This window comes from Kogia breviceps, chromosome 1, assembly GCF_026419965.1.
Source record: "Kogia breviceps isolate mKogBre1 chromosome 1, mKogBre1 haplotype 1, whole genome shotgun sequence".
Taxonomy (NCBI): domain Eukaryota; kingdom Metazoa; phylum Chordata; class Mammalia; order Artiodactyla; family Physeteridae; genus Kogia; species Kogia breviceps.
Window position 1 is genome coordinate 74,949,624 of NC_081310.1, and position 27,147 is coordinate 74,976,770.

General features: G+C 46.9%; 1 protein-coding gene across 4 annotated transcripts; it reads right to left on the reverse strand.

Annotated features, from left to right (window-relative positions):
• Positions 1-705: 705 nt before the first annotated feature.
• On the reverse strand, positions 706-27,147 carry ZNF697 (zinc finger protein 697). Of its 4 annotated transcripts, none has more exons than XM_059058989.2 (3): positions 26,827-27,147; positions 3,549-3,829; positions 706-2,141 (listed from the first exon to the last, which is right to left on the reverse strand). In XM_059058989.2, exons 2-3 carry the CDS (start codon positions 3,790-3,792, stop codon positions 757-759), a joined length of 1,629 nt encoding a protein of 542 aa, XP_058914972.1. In that variant the 5' UTR covers positions 3,793-3,829; positions 26,827-27,147; the 3' UTR covers positions 706-756. The 4 variants fall into 4 exon arrangements, with proteins under 4 accessions (XP_058914972.1, XP_066886923.1, XP_066886856.1 ...); XM_067030822.1 differs by lacking the exon at positions 26,827-27,147 and adding an exon at positions 26,448-26,484; XM_067030755.1 differs by lacking the exon at positions 26,827-27,147 and adding an exon at positions 9,005-9,391.

The following is a 27,147-nucleotide window of genomic DNA, read 5'->3' on the forward strand; positions in this document are numbered from 1 at the left end:
AGCTAGACTATTTTAAAGGAAGTAGCAAAGAACCAGCAGCAGGACCACGATTTCCCAGATCTGAAAACCAGCTGTGAACGAATTTCTAAACCTCAGAGATTCCACCCTGGAGACGAGGGTGTGTAGCTTTTCTGCCCAGTTTCCCCTGGACACCTCAAAATAGCAGCTAGCTGTGGCTCAGAGGAAGGAAGGGAAGAGCACACAAATATCCACTCCTGTAGGACGGACAAAGTTCCTCTACTTTTCGTGGGACTATAGCTGATGTGTGGGGACAGGGCAAACAGTGGCTTAATACCTGCTGAAACCAGGACAGAATTACTCATACCCGCCTTTCACTTTACCCCGTAACCCTCACTCCAATCACACGCCCTCCCCGCTTCCCACGGGCCATCACTGCCCAAGCTATTCTATCGCCTGTCATCCTGTACCCTCCCCCACCCCCCTAACTCCCCTTCCTCAAAGTCCTCAAAGTGCCTGCTCCTCCATGCTCTTCATCCTCCACAGCGTGTATGTGGTGACGTCGCCACGCTCAAGCACATCTCCCAAACATTTCGTCGTTAGGCAGGCAAAATACAGCACCCCAGAAAGAACAAGTCTTACTCAACCCTCCCCTTCAGGACCCCCAACACCTCAAGGCTCCCCAGTCATTCTCCGATTGCCCCTCCCCCCTTCCCCATTTCTTTCTACAGGGTCTGTCCCCAGGACATCTAACCCCCCGCCCCGTCCCCCAGTGCGCAGCCTCCGTCGGGCGCAGCCCTAGCACAGGTGCAGCTTCTGGTGCTGCGCAAGGTGCGTCTTGTAGCGGAAGCCCTTGCCACAGCCGGCGCACTTGTGCGGCTTGTTGCCCGTGTGGATGCGGCGGTGGCGGATCAGGTGCGAGCTCTGGATGAAGCTTTTGCCGCACTCGATGCACGTGTAGGGCTTCTCGCCCGTGTGCGTGCGCTGGTGCTGCGTGAGCGTGGAGAAGTCGCTGAAACGCTTCTCGCACTGGCCGCAGCGGAAAGGCTTCTCGCCCGTGTGCACGCGCAGGTGGTTCACCAGGTGCGAGTTGCGCCCGAAGCCCTTGCCGCATTCGCGGCACACGTACGGCCGCTCACCCGAGTGCGTGCGCTTGTGCGTGAAGAGGTGAGAGCTGACGCTGAAGGTTTCCCCGCACTCGGAGCACATGTAGGGCTTCTCGCCCGTGTGCACGCGCTGGTGCTTCACCAGGTCCGAGCGCCAGCTGAAACGCTTGCCGCACTCACCGCAGCCGTGCGGCTTCTCGCCCGTGTGGATGCGCTGGTGGTTAGCCAGGTGCGAACGGCGCACGAAGCCCTTGCCGCACTCCCCGCAGGCGAAGGGCCGCAGCGCCGCCGGCCCCGCGCCGCTGGCCGCCGCGTGCGCCCGCCGGTGGCTCAGCAGGTGCGAGCTGAGGCTGAAGGCCTCGCCGCACTCGGGGCACGGGTAGGGCTTCTCGCCCGTGTGCAGGCGCCGGTGCTTGAGCAGGTCGGCGCGCCAGCTGAAGCTCTTGCCGCAGTCGGCGCACAAGTTGGGCCGCTCGCCCGTGTGCAGCCGCAAGTGGTTGGTCAGGTAGGTGTTGCGGCTGAAGCCCTTGCCGCACTCCCCGCAGCGGAAGGGCTTCTCGCGCGGGGGCCGGGCCAGCGCGGGCCCCGCCCCGAAGCCCCCCGCCACGCCCACGCCCACGCCCATCATCCCCACCACCCCGCCGCACTCGCCAGCGAAGCCGAAGGGCTCCAGGCTGGCGGCTGCGGCGGCCTCCGCCAGGCGGTGAATGCGCTGGTGCTGCAGGAAGGCGGCGCCCGGACTGAAGCTCTCCCCGCAGTCGGGGCAGATGGTGGGTGCGTCCATGATGCTGGCCATCAGGCTGTCGAGCTCCCCGAGGTCCATGGCCATGGGGTGGTGGAGCCGGCGGAATCGGCGGTGGGCGGGCTTGTCACCCCGGTGTCGACTCCCCAGGGAGAGGTGCCGCCTCCAGGGAAGCACGGCAGGAGGCGGCTGCTCCTCTTCCTCCTCTTCCTGGGGGCTCCGGGAAATGCCGACGGACTCAGACAGCCCTGCGAACATCGCCATCTCAGCTACTCCAGCTTGGTCATCCTCTTCCTCACGGAGAGCAACCCCTTCTTCCTCGCTCAGCAGCCCCTCTGCAACAGAAGAGGCGTCAGTGGAGGTAACTATACTGGGCGCTCAAGAGGTAAACCCAGAGGAAGCCCGTCTCAATAAGGGGGGGGCGGGGCACGGGGCAATCCCCTCCCCCAGGGACTCTCAAACTCTCTCTCCAAGGTCCCTGTCTCCTCCACCCCCAATTCCAGCCTCCTTCCCACCTGATGACTCCTGGAGAATGCCTAAAGGAGAGCGAGCTCACCTGCCCCCTTGGCTTTCCAGTTCTTCAGGCAGCTGTCTCCGGGCCCAGGTCCCACCCACTGGACCTGAGGCTCTGTTCCCCAGGGCCACCTGAAGTCCTGACAGTCAGCTTGAGATGGTCAAGTCTGGGCCAAGTGGGTCTCTCTGGGATCTCGGAAGACATCTGCCCACTCCAACAGCCACCAGTGCCTTTCAAGGCCATAGCCTCAAAAGACAAGGCCACTCCAGCCAACCACAAGAAAAGACCACCCGGCCTAACTAGGCGCCGAACTGAGTTTTTAAATATGATTGGTCAGTGCGCAACTGCTTAAGGTGGAACAACAAACCAAACACACCCCAACCTAAGGGCTTCACTATGTAAGGAGGGTGGGGGGTTGGGAAGAAGAGAGGTGAGTGCAGGGCCTAGAGCTGGTGAGTCCAACTTAGAGGCTGATCCAGGACACACATCTGTCTGCCTCTGGCTGCTTATCCCCAAGCAGAGGACACCCAAAAAAGTTACTGGGATGTGAAAGACCATGTGCTCTGTGCACTGCAAGGGAGGGCAGTAGCAGGTCTGGGAGGTATCCTGGGGAAGGAATGTAACCTCATGGTCCTGATCATAAGGTATTTCAGCTCATTTCTGTCCCCAAGGCATGCACAGAGCAGGGTAAAGCAACAAAAGCCCAAAGATGGAACCAAGGAAGCAGATGGAGGCCCAGCGTTTACTCTCTCCAGATCAGGAATAGCAAGGGATTTAGGAGAGGCCTTGGGCACTTCGGGTATTAGCCACATGAACCTGGGCAGGTCCCTTACCACTGTGTTTATTTATCTGCAAGCAGGGATGCTGACTGTAACTGTAAACATCTGGATCTGTGCTAAGCAACTAACTCTCCAACAACACCAGGACGTAGGTCCCAATGTTACCTGTGTTCCCTCTTGTGCTGTTACAAGTGTTATTGTATGGCAGTATTTTGTATGCTGTAAAGTGCCTGTGAATTAACCTCTTCACCCATGTTTACCAGTACAGCCCACCTCAGACCAGACTGATGAAAAGGATGTTCCTCAGGCTTAAGATCGTACAGAATCTGTTTAATGGTGTCCTCTAGAGAGCTGCCTCCTAAGAATGCTGCCCCTGGTTATCTCTCTGGAGGAGCTAGAAACAAATGTGAATGGGGCAACTTCCACTGAAATTGCCGTTTTCTCCTCACCTGTGCAGATGTTAGACACTAGTACCCTCTCCTCTGAGTCCCCTCTTAGAGCTTCATCCTGTGGGTTGGAGCCCATCTCCTGCTCCAGGTGGCATTCTCTCTTGTCTGCGTCATGTGGGTTAGAGCCCATTCCTCTGTCTTCTGGGTCCTCTTCCCTGTCTTCAGAGTTCTCAAAATCAGAGCCCATCCCCTTGTCTTCTGAGTCCTGGGCTTCACACACGCCCCGTTTATCTTCTCGTTCCATCCAGGAAGAACAGGACAAGGGAGGTGACCAGGGATCCCTGCTCCAGAGAAAACACACAGATAAAGGTCACGTGAGTCTGGCCACATCCCCCTGCCAGGTCTGGCTTTGATTTCCATGAAAATCAATGGCACAGTCCAATAAAATGTACAGAGTTCCAAGCCCCAGACGGCAGATCTCTGCTCCATCTCATGCTTTAAGGTAAATAGAACTGAGCGAAAAGGAGGCTGGTCTGGGTAGCAGAGGAACAGTGGCAACTCATGAGGCCACATGTCAACTCTCACTGGACTACAATTCCATCTGCTTCCATATATGAAGTGGATTATTCTATTAACATGGCTCTATAGCTTTAACAGTGGGGTAACAGTGGTATTCCCATTTTACAGATGAGAAAACTTAAAGCTCAAAAAGAAGACCCCACTAGCCTAAGGCTAACTTGTAAGCAGTAAAGTGGGAATTAAACCAATTGTACTGCTTCAAAGTTCCATGAGTTCCTTACTCTAGTTAAAGCTTACCCTCCTTTAAATAGATACAATTTTTATTTGTATACAGTATTTTATTTACTGAGGTCAGTTATACCTCAGTCAAGCTGGGGGGGTGGGCAGCTTGCCCTCCTCAAACCCACAGCAATTTTGTGAAGATTTTAGCTAATTATGAGGGGGCCTCTAAGGAACCAGAGGAAAAGTACATTGAAGACACAAGACTAACAAAAGCATCGGTATATTAACTTCTTATCTAAGACTGTGTCACCAACAGCAGCAGCCTCCTGGCTCCAGTGAGGATCTGCTGCTTTCCTGTGAGCAGTGAGCCAAGTAGTTCATGCTTTAGTAGGTCTGTTGGGGGTGGTGGAAGAGATGCAGGGACCCTCTGTATTAGAAGCCATCTCTATAGCCTGATGAAATATTTTGCCTTATTATACACTTTAATTGTAGAGAGCCCTTAACAGGAACGTCCCCTGGTACAACTGGTAACCCCTCTACAGAAGAGGCCAATGTGTGAGTTGTAGGGAGACGATGACATCAGATTCTTAAACCTTTTGTAGACGGCAGGTTTACGTTTCAAAAGTATAGGGCGCCCTGCCAAGACTGGGCAGTTGGGCCAAAAATAATTGACATCTGCCATCTATCACTCTTACAGCTCAGCTCAAGGCAGCAAAACAGTTTACAGGTCAAGGATCTTGGACTGACGTTGAAGTGTCCAGCTCTCTCTCTGCCTCGGCAGTCCCCAAACAGGACTAGCCAAGAATATGGCTGAGCATGCGGCTTTTCCTACCTGCCTCTGTTGACAAGGCTTCCCAGAGGCAGCCCTGGTTCTGTGACTCTTTGGCGTGGAAAGCAGGAGTTATGGGCAGCAAGCAGCCTTTCCGGTGGAGTCAGCCTTACTCTGCAGCCCAGGGCAAGTCAGTTAACCTCTCATTGTTTCAGTGTCCTCATCAGTGCAAGGAGGATAATGCTACATAACCTTTCACACACGGAGGGTGTCAGAAGGAAACATTAAAAAGCACTTTGGAAAATACTGTGGCATGGACTCGATACTCTGAGTAGTCCAAGTGTGGAATTCACACAGTATTCCTCTAAGTCCTGATGCCATTCCAGCACACCTCAAAGACACACCAGCCCCTCCGTAACTTTGGCAGACTCACGGCCCTAAATAGCACATTATATCCTTTCTCAGAGCTAATGATATGCTCCCTAGATTAAAGGGAAGCATCAAGCCTGCCTCTTAAACATCATAGGAAAATGGCTGGACTGAGGATGGTCAGTCAGCAGTGTCCTGGAACACAGCCTGTCCCTTTAGAATGGATAACTGTTTAAAATGCCAGGTCCCAAACACTCAGGATTAGGCTATAGGAGAAAATCCCTTTAAAGCCATAAACCTTTTAAGAAGTCTATCCCGCAAGGGACTATTGACCCCAAGTCACTTCTACCCATCACCCTCTTGCCTCCTGGAGCTCAGACTCTATAGACAAGTACAGCCCTTGAGTCAGCAGAGATATAATACACCCAGAAGATGGGCGGTAGAAGGTTTTCAAACATGTGACCTGTTGGTTTGCTAGTGGCTGAAAGCAGTGGAGAGGTGGGAGGGGGACTTAAAGGGGACCTAATCAATGGTTTCTGCCAATCTAAGACCAGCGAGAAGAATTTTATCAATAAAGTAAAGGAAATCAAATAAGTGTGTCACCAGAAATTCATAAAACTAAAATGGCAGGGTATGGTACCCAGAATGGTACAGAAGTAACTGCAGCCCTCCACCACGAAGGGTAGGATTTAACGATCTACCCTGGGAAGCAGGAAAGCTTAAGGTTTTACCCCAAACCCTTTAAAGAAGGACAGAGCACCTTCTTAGAGATCACCTCAGACATAGCAAAAATGGAACAAGTGGACTTTCTGATTTGTGATTTCTTGGGAACCAAGAGATAGTTCATACCAGAGATATTAAATAAATAAACTTTTTTTTTTTTTTTAGATTTAAGTGGGGAGTGCAGGGAGAGGCAGAATCTGAGAGAGTTCCCCATTTAGGGCTGTCTTATGAAGTTCACAGTGCTGCCCCACTCAGGATTAAAGAGGCTCTGAGCTCCCAAAGGGAGCATGTCCAGATCCTTATTCACACCAGGGGAGGGAGGATTAGGTATGTTCTGGAAAGAGTAGGAAGTTCCTGTTGCCTAGAGAGATACATTCATGGTACAACATCTACTCAAATCTGTTTTAAAATGCATTGTTAGTACAAAACTGGAAATCTGCATGCCCCACAATATGGATTCAGCTCCATTCACACCATCACATCATAGGATTCTAGGCAGCTATCAAGTAACGGAGAAGGCTATTTAGAGGTATGGAAAGGTAGTCACAATATATTATTAGATGAAAACTAGCTGGTTTAAAAATAATCTCATTTGTTTATTAGCATATAGTTACACATGTCTACACAGGTTCAGAGAGGAAATCCAGAAGATTATTTATCAAAATGTTAAATATCTCTTGGTCACTTCTAGGGGCTTTGCATCATTTAATCTTAACAACAACCCAATGAAGCAGGGTATGATTTTCAACTTCAGAGATGAGGAACTAGGCACTGAAGTTAAGCGATCAGCTCAAGGTCATAGAAATCATAAGTGGCACAGCAGGGACAAAGCCCCTGCAGTCCAGCTCCAGTACCCACATTCTTTTTTTTTTTTGTGGTACACGGGCCTCTTACTGTTGTGGCCTCTCCCTTTGCGGAGCGCAGGCTCGGGACGCACAGGCTCAGCGGCCATGGCTCACGGGCCCAGCCGCTCCTCGGCATGTGGGATCTTCCCGGACCGGGGCACGAATCCGTGTCCCCTGCATCGGCAGGCGGACTCTCAACCACTGCGCCACCAGGGAAGCCCCAGTATCCACATTCTTAACCAGAAGCTGGTATGTTGTTTGGGATAACTTTTCCTTTTTGTGAACATCAGTATTTTCTACAATAAAGATGTATTATTATCAGCAAAGTATGCCAACTTTGTTTTCAACGTGATAAAATACATTATAGGAAAACCTACAATATTCAAAAGCAGCAAAAAGGAAGACAAGGACAGGAGTTGTGCTCAGCTCAATCTAGAAGACTTAATTTTCAGAAATGTTATCTACACACCAGTATAACCGAACTGTCAGTCACTAGCTATCTAGGCACATTTTGTTCTATTCATCCTCAAAATAAGAACTAGCAACATGTTTTCCGAGGCAAGGCCAGGGTTGGCTAATGAGTAGGTGGCAGGACATTGTGACAGCTTTGTGGCTAAACTGACCTGGGTTCAAATCCTGTTCTTTGTCAGCTACTTCACCTTGTGCAAGTGACTCAACCTTGCTGAACCTGAGATTCTGCATCCATAAAAATAAGCATGCTGCCACTTATCATATAAGGTTAATGTAAAAGCAGCTGGCACACTGTAGAGAAACAATAAATGGTAGTTATAATATGAAACTTATGGCAATGATTTGATTAAAGAACACACACACACACACACACACACACACTTCTCAAATTGGGGTTCACCTTTTCACAGCTGTATTCACCGAGAATGGTGTTTGCAAGTACGAACAAAAAACTTACTCTGGCTTGGCCACTAAAGTCTCTATTAATGAATAGCCCACCACGTGGAGACAAGAACCAGGGAGGGGCTGGCTGCTTAGGGGAGCTGGGGAGAGGGAAAAAGGTTCAGTTCCATGTTGGTTTGGAGATGCTGATAACCCATCCTGCACACAGGAAGTATTCGTCTAAAGTATGCGTGGTCCAACAAATCCTGACTTAAACCATCTATAAGGGAGCTCTTCTCCCCCCCAGTGAGAAGGGGTACAAGTTTAAAAGGGGGGAAAAAACCAAACAGAGGTAATAGTGGGAGTAGTCAGGCAAATAAGATCCATTCTGCATCTGGTTCTAATCACTGAACTAGCAGTAATGAGGAGAGCCCTGGTTTTGGCCACCAAAGACACTGTGCTATGTGACTTACAGTAAGTACTTGCCCTTCTGGGCTTCTGTTCAATGAGGAGGTTGGGTATGAATGTGCCCGAGTCCTCTTCTCCTGGTCATGCGACAAGCAGGAGCATGAATCCAGGAAGGCACCACTGTCAGTTTCGTTAGACATGTTCAACTCCAGCTCGTTTACCTGATTCCCACAGCAAGCTGTTAACTTCCCAAACACCCAAGACCACCACCGCCAAACCCTTCTCTAGGGCGCAGACCACATCAGGGTAGGATCAGCCAACTTTGCCGAGACTGCTCAAATTCTAGTTTTTAGAATCTTTAATATTTTCATGTTCCTTTCCCCCTACCCACCCCCGCCAACTCAGAAGAGTAATGTTTCTAACTCTATAAAGAAGAGTAATGTTTCTAACTCTATAAAGTCACTAGGCTCAAGCGCCTCTAGACAAGCTCAACCCCCTGCGAAAGACGAATTCGATCAGTCTGAATATATTGCTACAGAGTGGAAGTAAATGAGATAAAATATGTTGGAAAGAAGGAGCAGGGCGGGGGAGGGAATGAGGTGGGGGAAGGGGAAGTGGAGCCAGCCGCGGAGCCAGAATCAGAACTTAACCTGCCTGAGCTTCTTGGCACCTTCTCCCAACAGCGCCCTCTGGACCGATAGAAACGCAAAACCCATTCCTTTCCAACAGCAAAAGCGCTACCACTTTAAGGATTCATCGTCGCTTCCTGCCGAGACGTTGATGCCCACAAGCACACACCTCTCCCCCACCTTCCTGGAAGATGAGCCACCGGCCGTCCTTCTCCGGGGCATCGTGCGCAGGACCCTCCGTGTCACGCCCCCTGCTGGCGGGAATGGGAGTGGTGGAGTGCGGCGCTCACAGCCAGTGGTCTCCCGTTGGGATGCCCAATGCAGCTGACCCTGCACTGGAGCGGATCCCTCTCATTTGACTCCAGTAGTTCCGTCGGGTGAGCACCGAGGGTCATCCACCCTGTTTTACACGTGAAGAGAACTGAGGCTCAGCCAGTTGAGCCCCAGGTGACACAGCTCCTAGGTATTGTCAGGTCTCTCCCCAGCGTCTCTTGGCTCCTTGCCATGGCAGTCCCACTCCCCGGGAAGGGGCCAGCTGGCCAGGGCGTACCCCCCGGAGAGGAGCGGGCCCACCTGCGGCCCCTGGGCAGGCGGGATGGCCAGGCTGGGGGAGCCACCGCCTGAGAGCAGACCTCTCCCCGCCCCCTTCCAGGCGGGACAGGTAGTCATGTGCCACAGCCAGCCACTGCCAGGTGGCCGGGAGCCAGGCCGGCGGGGCTGTCATGTCACGGGAAGGAAGCGGCCAGGCGGCCGGCCAGGAGCGGCTCCCACTCGGCCTCCTCCAGGCTGCAGCTCCTTTCCGGTCCCCTCTGCTCTGGCGGTCCCTTCCCTACCTCGGCGCGGCTCAGACCCCGCCTCCCCCGAAGCCCTCAGTGCTTCCTCCCTTCACTTCCCACGGCCCCTGCGCACCACTCTCCCCAGGGAGCGTTTCCATCGCAGAGTCCGGCAGGGGCGCCCGGCTGCGTAGAATGCTGGAAAAACAATTTAAGTCTGCGGCTCTAAAGGCTGAACTCATGACCGTAACTGGGGTCTAACCGGGGATTCCGGGGGGTTAATCATTTGTCAGTCTTCAGGCACCAACTGGGTAAACAGTCAACCAGCCTCTCAGGGGATACAGCCATCGGAGTCCTGCCTCCTCATGGGTGAGCCTGTGGTCAGAAAGAATGAAAAGGGCAAAGAACTCCACCTCACCATACTGGCAGGGGATGCCTCCAGTGAACGGGGTGAATGTGTCTGCATCCCAAGGGCCAGCTGACTTCCCAGTCACACACCCAGACTGTCCAACCCCAAATGCCAACCTCCCAAGTGGCAGACTGCTGCATGAGGTGCACGGTAATTTCAGACAGAGCTAAAAGATTACTGCAGCTAAGTATTGACCACTCTCCAGACAGGAGAAGCTAAAATAATATGGTTTCCTCCTTGTGGTTACTGCTTTTTTACCTGGAGAGGGAAACCCAGTTTGAAAAAAGAGACAGGCTCAAAACCAAGGCAACAGAGAAATCCATTTACAACCCCACTGGCCAGAGCTAGTCTGAGATTCTTTCCAATCTTTATGGTCAAGAATAGCACATATGTCCTTGGGGTCAGGCATTTCCTGTCTAATGGTTGGGCCAGGACCCCTCAGTTTGGCTGTAGGGCCTCAGCTTGTCACAGCTGCCAAGCCTCTACCACCACCCCACAAGTCCTGCACAAAATAAGAATTATTGCAATGCAGAGACAGATTCTAAGCTCCTTCAAAGTTAGACCATCTGCCCTCAGATGAGAAGACATAGAAGCTAAAGGTTTTCATGCAGGCATTTACTCGTCCCAGATTTTACATTTAACTAAAATAGAATATTCTACCTGATGCACAGGGAATACTTCTGTTCAAGATTTTTTTCTCTGCTCTGCTTGGCATCATCTACCAGCACTACCTGTGTACAGCCTCAGCGTCTTTTTTTTTTAATCTAGCACCAGGGAAGTCCTCAGAAAAGTTGTCTTCAGATAACTCCTCAGTAGTTGGCTCAAATGTTCAATGTTTGTATTTAGTGGAAGCATATACTTGGGAATCCGTGTGCTGAAACTCCTTCCACAGACAGGAAATTGGGGCTCAGAGAGGGAAAGTGACTAGGTCAGAGACTGAAAGGCAATTTGCTAGAAAAGTTATGGCCAGAATCTCAATTTTCTGATGGCTTCTCCAGTGATCTTTCCATCTCTTTAATACAAAACAGACAGCCAAATAAATTGGGGCATATACTTGTCTTTTTTTCCCCACGCTATTTGTCAGGGTTCTCTGAAGAAAGAGAACCAATAGGATGTGTATACAGAAAGAGAATTATTATGAAGAATTGGCTCATGTGGTTATGGAGGCTGGCAAGCTCAAAAATCCACAGGGTGGGCCAGGAGACTGGAGACCCAGGAGAACTGGTGCTGCAGTTCCAGTCTGCAGGCTGTTTGCTGGAGAACTCCTCCTTGTTCAGGGGAATCAGTCTATTTGTTCTATTTAGGGCTTCTTCTGACTGGATGAGGCCCACCCACATTATGGAGGTCAATCTGCTTTCCTCAAAGTTTACCAATTTAAATGTTAATGTCATCCAAACACTCTGTCACAGAAACACCCAGAATAATGTTTGACCAAATATCTGTGTACCTACCGTCCCAGCCAAGTTGATGCATAAAATTAACCATCACACACACCGTAGCTAAAAAACAGTCTGCAATAATCCCATCCTATGTCGAAATTTACTCATGAAAACATCTTATTTTTCATAAAAACCATTACTATATACAGAGAATGGAATGGGGTCTCAGGGTGTACGCGCTGTAAAAGACAGCGGGGAAGAATCAAAATTAATCTTAAAGATCTACAGACATGTGTGTGTACAGGCATATACACCCCACAGTAGAAAGAGCAATTTAATAATCTATTTCACTGAAGGACAAAAGAGAAAAAAGACTTAGAATGCAAAGGGGGTCTATGGGGGATATGGGAGTTGTTAACAAACAGCTTTGTTCTGGGAGAGTTGATGTTGGAATCTCTCATTAAGTTTACCAGATGGGGTCAGGTGACCTCAGGAAGTCTTTTCCAACCCAGATGATTCTGTGATCATATTTCCACTGGAATGAACAGCCCTCAAGACAATGTTCATCACAGTGAATAGGGGGAGGAATGTTGAGACCAAAGGGTTTGAGGCATACATTCAATCACCCCAATTTCCCACTGCAAATTCAACAGGAAAAATGGCTCTTCCAATTCTCTGCCTAAAATAACTGTTTGGCATCATTGATAAAGAATGGCTGGCATGTTCTAGCCCAGTTCATTTCAGCAGTGGGTAAGTGACACCTCTGCATATAATCCTTCAAGGTGTCTTCCAACAAAGAGAAAGAGAGAATAAAAATGGAGAGACATCACCTGATGCTTCATTGTTCCTGCCTGATTAAATTTTAAACTCCAGAGCTAGACTTTTTTCGGCGTAAAGTGAAACATTTACATACACTTAAGTACACATTTTTAAAAATTATATACTTGTTATTCTTATTTTCTTAAAAATAACAGTATCAGCAAAACCAAGATCATAGGAAAATATGTGACACAATCCAGTTTCTTCAGAAATGATAACAAAAATTGGACTTCCGTGGCGGCACAGTGGTTAAGCATCTGCCTGCCAATGCAGGGGACACAGGTTCGAGCCCTGGTCCGGGAAGATTCCACATGCCACAGAGCAACTAAGCCCATGAGCCACAACTACTGAGCCTGCGCTCTAGAGCCCGCGAGTCACAACTACTGAGCCCGTGTGCCACAACTACTGAAGCCCACACGCATGGAGCCTGTGCTCCGCAACAAGAGAAGCCACCGCAGTGAGAAGCCCACTCAATGCCACAAAGAGTAGCCCCTGCTCACTGCAACTAGAGAAAGTCTGTGTGCAGCAACGAAGATCCAATGCAGCCAAAAATTAATTTTTAAAAAATGATAAAAATGGCAAGAAAAAAGGGGAGAGAAACGTACAAATCAAAACACTTGAGGTGTATCAACCAACCTCAGTGATAGACCTTATTTGAATCCCAATTCAAATAAACTACAACAAATTATAAGACAATTGTGGACTTGTGAATGAGGATTAGCTATTTGATATTGAGGAATTACTCTTGTGTTTTTAAGAAATACACAGGAAAATATTTACAGGTGAAATGCTATGTCTGGAATTTGCTTCATTTGAAATGATATGTCTGGAATTCCAGGACAGAGGGGAGTAATGGGGATGCAGATGAAACAAGATGGCCATACATTGATTGATCATTGTTGAAGCTGGGCGGTGGTATATGTGATTTTACTTTTCTACTTGCTACAAAGCTTACTAATAAAGTTTAAAAACAGAAAACATAACAAATCTTTTTTTTCCTGAAATTTAAGGTTGATTATATTCATTTACATTCTGAGCAGACCATAATAAAATGCCAGTGACTCTTCCACAAAAGGATTAGTCTGCTTTTTACAAAGTATGCCAAGTCAGGAGTGATTACAATGCCTAATATTGAACAGAGCTCTAGGGTATTGAGGGGAGAGGCAGTGGGGAAAAGAGATTAAAGAAATTTAAGTTTCATGCTTTTGAGTCTCTTTTTTTCTTTTTATGAGATAGAGGAACAGCTGTAATATACAAAATAGAATCCGAAAACTGTTTCTGCTTTCATCTACTTGCATATTTCCCAAGAACTCAAAGAAGGATGCTGCCACACCCAGTGCTTGTTTATTTCCACCATTAGTTCAGCAACAGGGAGAGGAGGAATTCCCTGGCAGTCTAGTGCTTCTAACTCCCTGATCTCACTGCCAAGGCCCTGGGTTTGATCCCTGGACGGGGAACTAAAATCCCACAAGTCATGTGGCGTAGCCAAAAAAAAAAAGAGGGAGAGGAAATAAACCTGTTTGGGAGCACTGGTCATGACATCTCTGCGAGAGGAATGCTTTATCCCCAGGAAAGTCAAGCTGACAAAATGATGCAAGGGTCCAACAGATTAAGTACACTGATAATTCGTCATCTCCAGGATGATCTTCTAAGGGGATAAAAAAATGTGTGTAGATGAAAAGGAAGGTAATACACTGGTGATTTATGAAAAAGTGATCTCCATGAGATGAACCCTGGCAGGAACAGAATTACTTTATTAGCCCAAACTGAGAACTTTTAAATTAGTGTCCTTCCCAGTGAAACACTAAGGATGCCATCCAAATGTACTCATACCACATTACAAAGAGAACAGCTAGAAGATATCATGCTCCCACTTTATACTGGAAACCAAAAGCTTGCAGATAGTTTCCGTTTTAGCCAAGGAGACATGGTAAGTCTATGGTGCACGGAAGCAGTGACAGGACACAGCTTTCATCCAGGCAGTGAGGCGTCTGTCTCAAGAAGGAGGTTGGAGCGGCCAGGACCCACTCACACCTTGAACACCATAGTTCCTAAGTCAGTCGTCAGGCTCAGATTGTTTGGGTTCCTTACATCCTTTTACCTCTAGTTCCTGGCATTTCCTGGAGAGAGCAGCAGTCCTATAGAAGCTTGTAAACAGAAAAATGGTATTTTCCTTAGGCCTGGGTTCTTAGCCTGAGGGCCTTCAGAGTCCATGAACTCCCTGATAACTTATGTGAATGCATCCGCAGAACCTCTCTTCTGATAAGAAGGCCCACAGCTTTCCCTTGGACTCTGAAAGGATTCATGGCACAAAAACAAAACAAAAGCCCTGCTATACACAAACCAGTACTACAGAGGATTCATGATACACTCCTATCATTTCCGAAATCATCCAGAGCAGTTTGGGGGAAGAGGGATAAGAGCAATTTCACCACTGTATGCCACAAGATCTTTTGATGGGCCGGTGAAGAAGAGAAGATAGTGACAGTAAACCTCAAATCAGGAAGTAGCACAGATAAAAACATCAGTAAGTTTCAAAGGGTATGGAGAATGAGGCACCTGGCCAACGCAACCTGCCTCAGCCACTTTGCTGATTTAGTCTAGTACCCTATGTTACAGATGAGTCAGGCAACAGAGACGCAGAAAGGTTCAGTGAATTACCCATGAGTGCACCAGCTGAGAACAGACAGGAGACACTGGCATCTCAATGTCTGTTCCAATCCCCTTTCTACACAGCCCAACATAGCCTATGGGGCTTGGCTGAAAGATTCAGGCTGGAGACGTGGGCTCCCCGCCATCAGTAGTTTGTCGGCTTTTCACTTCCTTGTGTTATGTGGCAGGTGCACTGAGAGGATGTTAAATTGCTCTTCAAGCCTCTAACACACTGCCTCTCTAGGATGTAGCTAATTTAGACAACTTTAACCCCGGTTTTATGGTTCCCATCAGTTGCTTATTTGGGCAATGAGTCAAAGCACATCAATCAAGCCATAACCCACCCAGGACACGAAACACTTTGTTAGTTAATCCTTCTCTTCTGAAAAGAAAATGAATTAAAATCTTTTTAAAATTAAAAAGTCACCAACTCGTTCGTAACAAATCTTCAGAGTGTTAGCAAAGTCATCCTGCCTGCAAATACAGAATAACATGGAAATACCCAGATGAAGAAGGGGATTCTGGGAGTAAAACAAACTCCCCAGTACAAGGAGTCCGGGTCACACTTAAGGACAATTAAGGAAGGGTACCACCCACCCCATACTCACCCAACATGGCCCATGACTACAAATATAGTTTCTCACATTCACCCTCTTTTCTATCATATCTTTTTGCTTGTCTGAATAGCTTTGCATTCTCTGTGTGGGAGGTGGTGCAGAAGTGGGCCAGGTGACAGGAGGAAGCCAACCACAAGCTAAATGAAGAGATTCCCTCCACAGATAATGGGAGAACCTCACAATTTTTTTGTTGAAAATTTCTTTAAAGGATCCCTCATTTTACAGATAAGGAAAATGAGGACCAGAGAAGATAAGTGCCTTGTTTGAACTCACAAAGGTAGTGAATTGGTGGCAGAACTGGGACTACCATTCAGGTTACCTGATTCCTTTTAAATACAATCTACCCTGCACCAGCCTCTCCCAACGAGCTCTGTCCTATTCATGGGTTTAGTGCTCTGGCTTTGCTGATAGCATTTCATTGATGCTAACTTCTTTCTTCCTATTTTTCCTGTTCTCTTCTGGACTCTTGCTTTTTCCGCCTATTTTGATTTTAAATATTTTTCCACTGAAAAACATAAAAAGATATTCTTCAAACTTACCTTCATGGGATCCTCAGAAATGACCTCTGAATTAACAGGTTTTGAATTATCTACCGTCTTTCTTAGACAAAACAGATGTCTCATTGGCCAGAAAAAAGCAGTCGTTTTGAATTAGCATTGACTTAATGGAGTGTTATGGTAAACATTTAATAATTCCATGTCCTTGGTACTGCATTTGAAAAAGAAGTCATCATAAAAAAAGGAAAAAAAAGTCATCATAAAAGAGACAGTTGGAGAGAAAAGAAAGTCTATGGCATATCAACCTGAATAATTAGTACTGACTGTCTTTTTAAAAAAATATTTATTTATTTATTTATTTTTGGCCGCATTGGGTCTTCGTTGTTGTGCATGGGCTTTCCCTAGCTGCCGCGAGCGGGGGCTACTCTTCGTCGCAGTGCGCGGGCTTCTCATTGCTGTGGCTTCCCTTGTTGCGGAGCACGGGCTCTAGGCACGTGGACTTCAGTATTTGTGGCTAGCGGGCTCAGTAGTTGTGGCTCGCGGGCTCTAGAGAGCAGGCTCAGTAGTTGTGGCGCACGGGCTTAGTTGCTCTGCAGCATGTGGAATCTTCCCGGACCAGGGCTCGAACCCGTGTCCCCTGCAATGGCAGGAGGATTCTTAACCACCGTGCCACCAGGGAAGTCCAGTACTATCGTTTTTTAAAGAATTTTTAAAGATGTTTTTAAAAATTCAAACTATGAAACTCTGTCAATGAAAGGAGAGACTTTTTCTTCTGCAGAGACTTTTTAAATGCCTAAAGCCAATTATCAAGCAATATTACATCTCCTTCTGCAGTGCCATTTTTTGGCCAACACATCTTACAGGCTATTGGGAAAAGGAGGGCTGGTGTCAATAAGCCCTGATAAATTCTAACCTCGTCACCACAGACATCAATTTCCTGGTGAACCATGGGCTTCCCAGGTGTGAGAGCCATCTCAGTAGATCTTAGTCATTGCTAACGTTTAGTCTGGCCCACATCAATATCAGCTATCACTTTCCATCTTCCAGTCCAGTGGTCGGTCTCTTCTTTGATCTCACCATCAACACTGTAAAGTGCTGGGCATATATAATCGAGACTCGACAAATGACCACAGAAATCCTGTTCAGATGCTGGCCTTGAAATTCTCTCCTTCTTTAGCATCCAAGATATTGCACTGTCCTAGTCCCTCTCTACCTACCTTACCGCCCTGCCCCTCTCTTCTTATCTACTAAAACAGGTCAACCTTGCAGCTTTTTGTTTACATTTTCTTCTCCCTCTTCCCTTAATCGTTTTGCCCCTTCCCCTAGTTTTCAATAAATACCTGCTCTGTCTACAGACCCCAGGAAAGTGAAACTCCCCACCCCCCACCGAACCCCTGATCTGTACTCCAGGTCCACATTTCTAATGATGCACCAACCAACGCCACTGAGGAGCTTTAATGTCCCTTCTATCCTGAAGTGTTGCCCTGTATGTCACATGGGACACAGGACAGGAGGCAGCCCAAAGTGGGGGAAAAGCACATGTTAAGGCATCAATAGACCTGGTTTTGAAGAGAAGTTTGTCACTGATACACTGTATGCTCCTAGTACAGTTATTCACCAATTTGAGACTTAGTTCCCTCATCTATACAATGGGATAAACAAGTTACCTTGAAAGGTTGTTGAAAACACTAAGTGAATTTCCATTTGTAAAGCATCTGACTCTAGTCATATTGAAAAGCATTAGTTTTCCTCCCAAATCTTCATTACAAATCAACTCCTCCTGACGGTGCCCATTTCTGTTAATGCCTCTCCGTTCTTACTCATCAGGTTGAAAACCCTGGAGTCAGCTTTGACCCCTCACCTCTCCCCTTTCAATCAAATCAGCTGCCAAGACCTTCCTTTTATTTCTCTCCTCTATTTTCCATTATCACTGCAGTAAACACTCTTACCAGTTACAGGGACCTACATATCACTGCTGGATCCATCTTAAAACACTCCATTTCTCCTGCTCAGAAACCTCGAACTGACTCTGCCAGTGAGTCCGCAGAAGCACAAACTCTAAGCCCTCAACAATGTAGCCCAAAGCTCTCTAACCTCTCCCTGACTTCTGCCAGCTAACCTCAGACAAAAAGGGATGCTGTAAGCCTTCCAGAAGGCACCCTATGTTTCTCTTCTCTTGCCATGCTGTTCGTTCTCAAAAAAAAAACGGTTTGATGCAGTCTCTCCTTTCCTGGAGGGAAGCAATACTCCTAGTGGTTAAAAGCTCAGATTCTGGAGCCAGACCGCGCGTGTGAATCCAGTCTCTAGCTCTGTATGTTACTCCACCTCTTTGAGCCTGGGCTTTTTCATCTATAAAACAGGGAAAACAACTGTGTCTTATTGGATTAGTGTTAAGTGCTCAGAAAGAATTATTATTATTTCACTTTGCACGACTCCTTAAGGTACTTTTCCTTATCTCTTTCTGCCTAATGTTAGTTTTCAAAATATAATCATAGTTATAATAATTTGTACCTTATTGTTTACTCTCTCTCCTTCCCTACCACCTCCCAGTTATAAGTCCTGGTGGGAACATATTGATTTATGCACGTTCATGATTCCCCACAAAATGAGCCCTCAAATACTTCTTTATTTTTTAAAATTTATTTTATTGATGTATAGTTGTGTTCATCTCTGCTGTACAGAACAGTGACTCAGTTATACATGTATATATACATTCTTTTTCATAGTCTTTTCCATTATGGTTTATTACAAGATATTGAATATAGACCCCTGTGCTATTCAGTAGGACCTTGCTGTTTATCCATCCTATATATACTAGTTTATATCTGCTGATCCCAAACTAATTGTCAGAGTCCTTTAAATGGATAAAGTCAGGGATAATTATTTCTCTCCTTCAGCCTCAAAATGAAGAACTAACAAGTTCAGGCAATCTAGTGATCTGGCTAAGATCACACCTGGTAAGGCAGCCCTGGAAACAACCTAGCTCTCCTAACTGGATCCAATAACCTGTCAGCACCAGAAGCCAAGCATGCCTAATTATCCTGCTAAATAGGTAGATGTGATAGAAAGTGGTGATTAGCTTCAACAGTTAGAACGCACTCGAAAGAGAATCCTGCACCCCACGGCCAAATGCCAGCACCCCTTGCTGGCATCAAGTAGTCCTGTGTGTGCCCTGCCCTGCCTTTACCACCTCCAAGCCTTTACCACTCAACGCAGCAAAGAACAGAGGTGGCCCAGAACCGTGTCTGCATTCATGGTGGGAAATGTTCCTGGGCTCTCCTGGTTGGACAGGACAACCACTTCTCTCCCTCCCCTGGAGGAAAGACAGGACTAGACCAGCAGAAATCGAATGTGGATGAAAAAAAGACCAACATCCAACCTTTACAGAGTAGTTAGGGGACTAAATAAGAAGTTGCTTCGGAGGAAAGGGCAGCAGGGAGTGCAATCAAATACAGAAGAAATTTGTGTTTATCATTAGAGTATCTACTCAGAGCAAAGTTTATTCTCTAGCAGTCTTCAAGGGCTTTGTGTTCTGTTTTTTCTTGCTCTGACAGGAAGGGCATGTATGTCTTGATTTCTCTTCTCATTTATAATCATTAGCCCTTTTCCTAAGGGTCCATAATTAAGCTATGAGACAATGTAGACTCTTAAAGAAGATTTTTAAAAGGGTACTTGCCACACAGGAAATAGGTGACCAGAATTATTTACCAAGCCACTAATTCAATCAACAAACACAACCACCTATGAGGGAGCAGAAATAAAGAGTTTCTACAATAACTGCCCCCAAGCTAGTTCAGGCTGTGGCCACAGTCTGGTTAAATTTAACTGACATTTACCTTAGTTTTTAAAAAGCAGGGGAGCATTTCTTCAAGTTTATTTCACACTTTGGTTCCTCATTTCTGGGGTAAACTGGTTTTATATTAAAATAGATGTGGTACACTCACACTTCCCGAAAAGAAAAAAGATATGACAAGTTCATATATATATAAATATATCAAGAGAATGATAAGCCACAGGCTGGGAGAAAATATTTTCAAAATAGGTATCTGATAAAGCAATGTTATCCAAATGTTATCCAAAATATACAAAGAACTCTTAAAACTCAACAACAAAAAAATGAACCACCTGATTTTAAAATGGGCAGAAGATCTAAACCTGCACCTCACCAAAGATAGAGATGACAAATAAGAATGTGTTAGGGAACTGCCAATTAAAACAATGAGATACCACTACACACATATTAGAATAGCAAAACATCCAAAACACTGAAAACACCAAATGCTGGTAAGGATGTAGAAGAACAGGAACTCTCCCTCACTGCTGATAAGAATGCAAAACGGTACAATCACTTTGAAAGACAGTTTAGCAGTTTCTTACAAAACTAAGCATATGCATGACGTAAAAGCCAGCAATTGTATGCCTGGCTATTTACGCAAATGAGTTGAACGCTTAGGTCTCCACACAAAAACGTGCACATGGAAATTTACAGGAGCTTTATTCATAATTGCCAAAACTGAGAAGCAACCGAGATGTCCTTCAGTAGGTAAGTGGATAAACGGTGGTACATATAAACATATAAAATATATTATTCAGAGTTGAAAAGAAATGAGCTGTCAAGTCATGCAAAGACACAGAGGAAACTTGAATGCATATTACTAAGTCAAAGAAGCCAATCTGAAAAGGCTACATATTGCATGATTCCAACTATACGACATCAAAAAAAAGGTGAAACTATGGAGACAAACAAGACCAGTAGTTGCCAGGGGTTAGAAGGGAGGGATGGATGACTAGGTGGGGAACAGAGGATTTTTAGGGCAGCGGAACTATTCTGTATGACGCTACAGTGGTGGACACATGTCATTATACAGTTGTCCAAATTTAAAGAACGTACAACACCAACAGTAAATGCTAAAGTAAGCTATAGACTTGGGGTAACAATGATGTGTCAGTAGAGATTTGTCGATTTTAACAAACATACCACTCTGGTGTGGGATGTTGAAGTGGGGAAGCTATGCATGGAGTGGACTGCGGGCAGGGAGCATATGGGAACTCTCTGTACTCTCTGCTCAATACTGCTGGGAGCCTAAAACTGCGCTCTAAAACATAAAGTCTATTTTTTAAAAAATTATGTATGTGCATATAAAAGATCCTTTCCCCAGCTTATGTCATGTATAAGCATACACCCTTTGTCACAACTCATTATAAAAAATTAGCAGTGCCATCATATTAGGAAAGAATCAAGGTGAAATGTTTTAAAATATAACGTATTCATTCATTCAACAAATTTTTTTGAACACTTACCATGTGCTACCCATTATGCTGAGTTCTGCCTTGTGGAGATTACATTCTTATGACATAATTTTTTAAACCCATGGCTTTCAAGACCACCTACTGTTACCAGAAATCACTGTCAATACCTGCTAGAGGTTTTTAAAAAGTGATCCATTGAAATTCACCAAGGTTCCCAGGTGTGGGGAAAAACTGTTGACTTTCCAGGTCAATAACTGGAAAGGTGTTCTTCCCAGAGTGCCCTGTCTAAGCGTGATCAGGCATCAAAGATGCGCTAACCTCCTGAATATGCAGGACACTGAGACCAAAGTGATACGTTTCTTGTTAATAAAACCCAGAAAGAATGGTTCCTGTTTTGTAAGTTTGGGTAAGATCTTGACAAAGTTCTCAGAAGAAAATATATGTAAAATGCCTCTCTGAATGAATGTAGGCCCTTTCCCCCTTAACTACACACATTTTAGGAAATTAGAGCTGGGTGCAGATGACCTAGACTTGACCCTCTGCAAGAAAGGGAAACTAGAGAGTTGCAGGTGGCCCTCCTCACCTGGCTGGAACACTGTAGCTAGCCTCTGGATGCACCATGCATGACTTGCTGAACAAGTGCAGGGACCCCCAAGAACTGTCCTATCATTTAAAATGACTAATGTGCTTATAACAACTCCTGCACACTATGTTTATACCGAGGCTTCCAAAGCACTGTGGGACCTTGAGGTCAGGGAAAGAGAGGGCTTAGCCTCAGTAAATGGGTTCAATCTTGTGACAAGTAAAGGCCTCTTCACCCAAAAAGGAGAGGCTGCTGATCTTTTTAGCATCCACATTAATACATGATGCAATAAAACCCAATTCCCTACCCCATACAAATCATGATACTCTTCTCAGAGGTAAAAACAAAAGGAACTATCTTCCTTCCTCATCCCAGCCTTTTTTTTTTTTTTTAATATCTGCAGAAGCAGGGAAACCCCTCCAGTTTTCTCTGATGTGCAGCAAAGAGGTCTTTCCTAGGAGATATGGTAGAAGGTGTGCATGAGAGCAATGGGGAAGGTACTGAAGCAATAGCCCCACCCATGCTATCCAACATCAATAAAACACCATCATCATTTAGCACTGATCAAGTTCCTACAACTCAGCAATACACAGATCTGCTCTCACATATTTCCAGAGGGTGCTTACATTTTTGGGCAGTCATGCGAAAAGGATGAAAATTAACTAAGAAAATTATCCTCTGATCCCTCTCTTATAAACTGGCAACATGCAAGTAATGTTTCATGCCTACATTTTTGCATTTTGAATCATTACCAATTCATCATCAACTCAGTTCCCGAAAGCCCACCATATGCCAGGTTGTGTTCTGGACATAAAGTCCCTGCCATGTGTAGAGAATATATTCCAGCACATGGTGGAGGCTCATTCAAGTTTACAATCATCAAGAAGACATTGAGTCTCAGGTATTTCAGACAATGCAAAAGGTTAGAGGAGAGGCTAAATGTGGCCTGGAGTGGTCAAGAAAGTCTACAGAAGGGGTGAGACTTGGCCTGGGGGGAGAACAGAAAGAATTCAGATAGGCTGGGAGAAAAGGGAAAAGAATTCCAGATAAACAGTTCTGTGCCCAAAGGTTTTATTATGGATTCTAAACCTGGTCTTTCCAAATGATGGCCATGGGATTATGAGAGCACAAAAATAATGAATTTATGAAAAACCAGGGCCTCTCACATGAGATCCATTAGGATGCATTCAGAAGCCCAACAATATTCCTGGAAGGAAATTTGGAAAGTGAAGGACTTCAGAGGAAGAAGGAATAGATCCAGCAGTTTTCTCCCAGGGAGAACAAAGACACACCGTTCTGAACAGGCTCGAGAGTTGGCAGACCTAAATTCCAGTCTATTTCCAGAATCTGGGACTCCAAGCAAGATTCTTAACTCCTCTCTGAGCCCCAGTTTCCTCCTTTTTAGAATAGGGATAATAATATGTAAATCATCCGATTAAGGCAATGCATAGAAATTCCCTAGTTCAACAGTTGATACATAGATGTTCAATAATAGTAACTCTTGTCATCACGTAAAAAAGCATAAAAAACTTTCCAGTTAGAGATAAATGAGCAACTACAAAACTGCAATGTCTTTAAGAAATGTTTGATGCAAGTCTGATCTGTCTTGCACTTCTATATGCCACTTTTTTTTTTTTTTTTTTGCAGTACTTGGGCCTCTCACTGCTGTGGCTTCTCCCGTTGCGGAGCACAGGCTCTGGACACGCAGGCTCAGCGGTCATGGCTCACGGGCCTAGCCACTCAACAGCATGTGGGATCTTCCCGGACCGGGGCACGAACCCGTGTTCCCTGCATCAGCAGGCGGATTCTCAACCACTGCGCCACCAGGGAAGCCTTATATGCCACATTTTTAATCCTAGTAGACTGCTTGGGCTATAAAGTCAAATCGACAAAATGGGAGTCAGTGGCTTAGTTGCAAGTAGCAGACGACCCTTGTAGTGCTACTTTCTAGAAAGTGCACTGAACCTTCACAACTGAGAAGAAACCATTACCTTTTTCAGTCCAGGAACATGACAAAAGTCATCGGTTATCCCCTTGGGATTAATCCATTCCATACCCTGCCTATAGAGTTTGAAAATTTAGGCTGGCAAAAAACCTTTTCAACAAACTTTTAATGAGTGTCTTTGTACTAGACACTGTGATAGATCCATTTAGGGTCGTCTAATGCAGGAGCAAAAGGAAAAACTCTAAGATGCTTTAGAGCCACAATTGCAATGAATTCTTACAGGTCTATGGGAAAGGCTTCATCCTCTTTTTTACAGAAAAAGAATGACATCAATTAAGATATATGCATTCTTTTAATTCTTTTACTCATTCCTTCATTTATTCAGGTTTTTCAAATAACATCCTTTGTGCACAGAGAGGCACAAAGGACAGGGTAGAGAGAGCCATTGCCCTCAAGGCATTTACATTTTGAAGGGGAGAAATAAATCATCTAACTATCACAAGGAAGACCAGAGATGGGTGTCATCCAAAGGATGCAAAGTACCATGGAGATGAGAGATTAATCCTGACTGGGAGGTCTAGGAAGACTTCTACAAGACTTGTGCATCAGCTGGGCTAGGATTTGGAGAAAATAATCAGGGCAGTGCAGGCATGGAGTTCAACTAGATGGAGACACACAGGTGGAAGAATGTCTGGGGAGCTATTTGCTGCAAGAACGGGTAGGTAATATGAGGTGGCCCAGGTCCAGCAGAGAATACAGGTTAAGTAAACACTGAATTGTTAAGAGTTTTGAATACTAAACTTAGGAGTTACCTTTCTGATTACATTAACACTACACAGTATGCACTAAGAAACCTGTTAGGAGAGGGGAAAAAAATGAAGGAAAAGAAAAAAGAAGTAGGAACTTGGATCAAAGGAAAAGCCCAAATGGCATTAACATAGGTTCACACTCCAGACCTCTTAATGACATTGCAGCTTTTTTTTTTTTTCACTCTACATCAGCAGGCAAGGTCTTTCTTGTCCTAATTTGTCACCCTTAACCAGCTTTTCCCCTTTCTCCTTGCCTTTACTAGACATTAGAAATTGGGCAAATATGTAGATTCTGAGGCTATCCAAAGGGTTTTGGGGGGGAGGGAGAGGAAATGTGATGCAACCCCATCAGCCTTAATCATCCAACCTTCAGTGGAGGTCACCCCTCCCAGGCCAATTCAGCTACATCACCGGTTCTTCTCATTCTGATTTCTTTCCATTCACTCCCTTAATCCCAGTCGTTTTTGAAGACCATCTATGTTTTCCTTTCTGTAAAGTAAAAGGTAGCCAGACTTCCCATTTATGACCTTTGTTCACTATGGTGCCATCATATTCTCTTCGGGGCCCAGCTAAACTTCTAACATCAAATTTCCCCCAAAGACAACCTCCACGTCCACCACACACACACACACACACACACACACAGCCAATATGTTCCAACTAGAAATCATCTTCTGAATCCACACAGCCTTTTCTCTTCATTTCACCACTCATGCCCTCAGCCTCAACAACTGGGTTTTTCCCCACTCTGTTCTTATCTCACACAAGATGCTTCATCTCTTCTAGAGAAGCCAGTGGAAAAGGTTCTGCATCCCCCTATATAGGATGCAGGGCTCTGTGCCTACCACATCATCAAGAGCCTTGGGTACTCCTGCCTCACCACCCAAATGGCATTTTTCAAGGTTCATTTGGCTCTTAAAATGTATTCCACTTTAAATAATATCCCTATGTTGGCTTGTTAAGAGAAGAAGGCAAACACTTGAGTAGAGCAGTCAAATAAACAGGGGAGGGGAGAAAGGAAAAACAGAGGCTTCTTAGGCGGGGGAGTTCAGTTACACAGGAGTGACACTTGGACTGTGTTCAAAGTTGCCCATTCATCCATCACAGCTCCTCAAAGACTATTAACTTGCTAGCCATTTCCAACCGCCTTTACCACACCCTTAGTCCCACGGGAGGAGGATAACGCCATAGAGGACGCAGAGTATTCATGTCACCTTACAGGTAAAAGACAAATAGGCCAGCTATCAGAGCAAGGATAAAACATCACCAGATTGAATCCAGTCTAATGCTCATGTAGCAATGGGTGGCTGATTCATTATTTGGGATGGGGGTGGAGGCGGTTAGGAAAAAGGAAAATCGTGGAAAGTCCCAGAGGAAGTGGTCATCCAATTCTCGAAGCGTGGCCATAAGGTACACAGCGCGCCCCTGCTGCCGCTGGCTCCCGCCCTCAACCTCTTACTCGCCCTGTCCTCCCAACGCGCACTTCACCCCGTGCCTTCACTCACAGTCCTCAGCTTCGGTGTTCTCCCTGGGTGAAGGTATCTGCTTTGCTCCACCGGCAGACATGGACATTTGGCGTTGGGAAGCCTATCAGAGCTAAACGGCGACCACCCCTAGGACGACGAGCTGCTGCCCATCTACCCACTCATCCTTATTGTGCCATTTGTCCAGTCTGATGGCTGCCCAAGCCGCTGCTCTGAGTCAGGAGAGAATGGAGCGGAGAGAAAAAGGGAGAACACATTTCACAAGGACCCAAGATGACCCGCTGGCTCCCCTCGGAGTCTCCCACCCCCACCCCCCAAAAGCCTCGAGTGGGGCTGGGGGCGCGGAGAGACAAGGCGAGGGGAGCGCAGTCGGTCCCCGTCCGCAGCTGCACACAAAGCCCTTCACCTTCTCCTTGCCTCCCAAGCTCCTCCCTGGGCTTAGTTTTTCCGAGGGTCTCGGATGCCCCCTTCGGTGGTCGGCGGGACGGTCTGACTGCCTCTCCAAGCGCTGCCTCCTCCCTCGCGTCTCAGCCTCCTCCTCCCCGCCCCTCGCCACAGACCCCGAAGGGAGCTCTGTCCGGGCTTGGGGGCTGCCAAGAACACCCCCGCTGCGCCCGGGGACCCGGAGCCCCTGCGCCCTCGGGGCGCGGACAGCGGTACAAGTTCGCCCAGCCGTTCCGCCACCCGCTCTCGGGCGCACACCCCATCCCCGCAGCGGTCGGGTCGGGTCCAGATCAGCCCCATCCTCAGGCGGCGTGGGAGCCCAGCCTAAGCCACGCTCCTACCTGCGCGGCGGCGGGCGCGGCAAGGAGCGAGGGCACTGCGCGCCCCGGCCCGAGCCCCGCGCCACGGCGCGTCTGCTCTTGTGCTGCGGCGGCGGCGGCGGCTGCAGCGGCCGCAGGCTGGCTGGCGGACTGGCTGGTCGCCCGGCTGGCTCCTCGCTGGGGCTTCCTGTAGGGCTGGACAAAGGACATTTCCTGGGAGGAGCAGGGGAATGTTCCCAGCATGCCTCGATTTGTAGTTCCCGGGGACTTCCTGCCACCACAGCAGCGGGCGCCCGGGAGGCAGCTCCGGCCAGACTAGGACCCCTGGCCCGGGGGAGAAGC

Excerpts from the sequence above, each read along its gene's own strand:
- ZNF697 (XM_059058989.2), bottom strand. The coding sequence starts at position 3,792 with ATGGAACGAGAAGATAAACGGGGCGTGTGTGAAGCCCAGGACTCAGAA. Across the intron at positions 2,142-3,548 it reads AGTGTCTAACATCTGCACAG|AGGGGCTGCTGAGCGAGGAA; the intron begins GTGAGGAGAAAA and ends CTTCTGTTGCAG.